The 2632-nt window shown below is 33.3% G+C and overlaps 1 protein-coding gene across 1 annotated transcript in view; it reads right to left on the bottom strand.

Moving 5' to 3' along the window:
• The window catches only part of LOC107691397 (semaphorin-6D-like), a 32182-nt gene that overhangs the window by 17389 nt on the left and 12161 nt on the right, over positions 1-2632 (bottom strand). The window contains exons 2-4 of the mRNA XM_016489970.1: positions 1834-1963; positions 986-1100; positions 748-805 (exon numbers count right to left, since the gene is read on the bottom strand). Coding sequence (XP_016345456.1) covers positions 748-805; positions 986-1100; positions 1834-1963 — 303 coding nt within the window. The remainder of the gene's footprint in view (positions 1-747; positions 806-985; positions 1101-1833; positions 1964-2632) is intronic.

Here is a 2632-nt window from a genome sequence, read left to right as displayed (position 1 = left end):
TATAAATACACTGTAAACCACGGCTTCACGGGGCTTATTGCTTTAATCAACAACAACAAAAAATGTAATTAACTGAAATCATGAAACGTATAAAAAAAATGTAACAAAGATTACATTTTTAGGCCTCTATGAAATCCATTTTCTTTCTTTGATTTTTTTTATGTTTTCATTTTTCTGGACTACGTTTTAATCGTTGATTTAAATTCGAGTCATCAAATATCATGTGTGATTAATTGAAATCATGAAAATTACACAATTTAACAACAATGTATTAACACTTTTAGGGCCCTATGAAATCCATTTTTCCCCTATTTCCTTTAAATTCTGTGATTTTTGCTTTATTTTTTCAGAATAATTAGTGGTCTAATTAAATTATAATATTCAAAAAGCATGCCTAATCAACCAAATTCAAATAATTTTAACCAATTTTTCACTTTTTTCCCCCCAGAAATTCTGTGTTGTCTGTTTTCATTTTAATACAAATTAATTACCAAAAACAGTAGTAATCAAATTAAGGCATAAAATATTGACAATTTAATTAATCTTTTAAAATGTAATAAAATCTAATTTAATACAAATTTATTTAATTTAAAAACACTTCTTCAATAACAGGTTTATTATTATAATTAAAACATGTAAATTGAGATATTTCCTTTAAAAACACAAATGTTTAATAGCTGTATTATTGTTATTGTTATAGTAATAATCATGCATGTTTTCTGCATCGGTTACACCTGTGTGTTTTACCTGCAGTGGGATGATTTTATCGACTGCAGAAGTGAGATTCACAACAAATACATGGTCTCTAAACAGAAGAAAAACACAAGAAAAAGTCACAATGTCTTCATGATTTCATGACTTCTCCATCTGTTTCCAGTTCTTTTATACATGTGGCAAAATACATCAATGTCTAACAGAATGACATTTCTTTAAAACCCATCCAATCCAGGCATGTGGTTTGGTGAACAGACTGATCTTCAGTGACCTGGCAGCGATGTACAGCATATGCTGGATCCGGATCATCCGCTGATAGTCCAGACCCAGACGCTCCGTGCCATTATTAAACATCAGACCCTGAAAACTGGGATACTGGTGCGAGTCTGTGGAGCACAAGAAACAGAGCAGATAAAACCAGCATTTACAAACAGCAAGCAGATTTATGTGATGCTCTGAACAGAACGTTAGTTGTTTATAGGTCAAGACTGGAATCAACTGAAACTAAAACTAAAACCATTAAATATAAAAACACTAGAGATGCACCGATTTATATTAAATATAACTCCAATTTAAACTGAAACAAAAATGAATAAAAACTATATAAACAAAAAAAACTTGAAAGAAAAAGAAAACTAAAACTAAATCAAAATATAAAAAAAAAAAAACTATAATAGAATCTCAATTTTGCTAAAATAACACGGGCTGGAATACACTACATGACTTTTAAAATATGAACAGATTTTAAAACACCAGGCATCACTTGCGGACAACACTTTCAAACAACTAAAGTAAAATAAAAAATTATTATTATTATTATTATTTTTAAGATCAATGGGTTTGAATGAGTTGTAACATTTTGGTCAAGTTTTGCATAATATGCCTTCAAAAGCCATTAAAACAAAAATCTATTGATAAGGAGGACAGAATGTGATCAGTGATTGGGGACGACTTGAAGCAGCGCTGCGCTGACCGATGACATCAAAGTACTGCGAGCGCGATTCGAAAGCATACGGAGCGTCTGCTCTCTATAGCTTTTGCAGTACTTTGATGTCATGCACCGACCGCTTGAAGTCCAACACACCCACTCACTGAGATCCCGTCAGTCATGTGACTCACCTTCCAGACGCAGGACACTGATTGGCTGCAGATCGCTGGGGAAGGGCGTGGCAGTAGCGATGACTGGGAGGAGCCAGGCTAAAGAGACCATCGCCATGACGACAGAGTAACGCCATGTCCTGTCAGTCATCTGCACAGGAAATAAAAGATACAGACAAATGACATCACTGAGATGATATTTACGAGTTATTGTGAGTTTGAGTTTGTAGTCTGGCTGATGGGATTTTAAGATGTTTCTCATTGGATGCTGATTAAAATCTAGTATTTATTTTTATGATTGGTTTAAATATATTTGCTCATTATTAGCAAATGGTTTAAAAAATGCCTATATTTGAACAATTTAAAACTGACATTAGAATGTCTTTGGAAACAATTTATTAAAAGCAATAAGAACTATGCAACTGTTTTAAATGTACAATTTTCTTTCCATATACCAATATTGGACAATATTATGGATGGAGGACTCATATTTTAGCTGGAAGCAACATCTTAATGATGGATTTGTTTCTTACAAACTAGGGATGGGTCACGATTTTCGTATATTCGATTAGTTGATTTAATTATAGAATATCCAATAGGTTGTGCGATTATTGTCTTAAAAAATGTCCCTATGTTTCCCGTGCTGATGCGGTGGTGACGCGTTCATGTAAAAGCTGTCAAAGACAACAGAAGAACACATGGTCTCACGCGCACACTGTAGACTTGCGTGGCATAAAAAAATACTTGCTAGTGCTGGGCGGTATGACCAAAAATTGATATCACGGTATTTTTCAAAAAAATACCGTCATGTATCGTGAAA

Source organism: Sinocyclocheilus anshuiensis, unplaced genomic scaffold (assembly GCF_001515605.1).
Source record: "Sinocyclocheilus anshuiensis isolate Anshui unplaced genomic scaffold, SAMN03320099.WGS_v1.1 scaffold938, whole genome shotgun sequence".
Classification (NCBI taxonomy): Eukaryota; Metazoa; Chordata; class Actinopteri; order Cypriniformes; family Cyprinidae; genus Sinocyclocheilus; species Sinocyclocheilus anshuiensis.
Note: the sequence above shows the minus strand (reverse complement) of the source record. Positions and strands in the feature narration are given on the sequence as shown.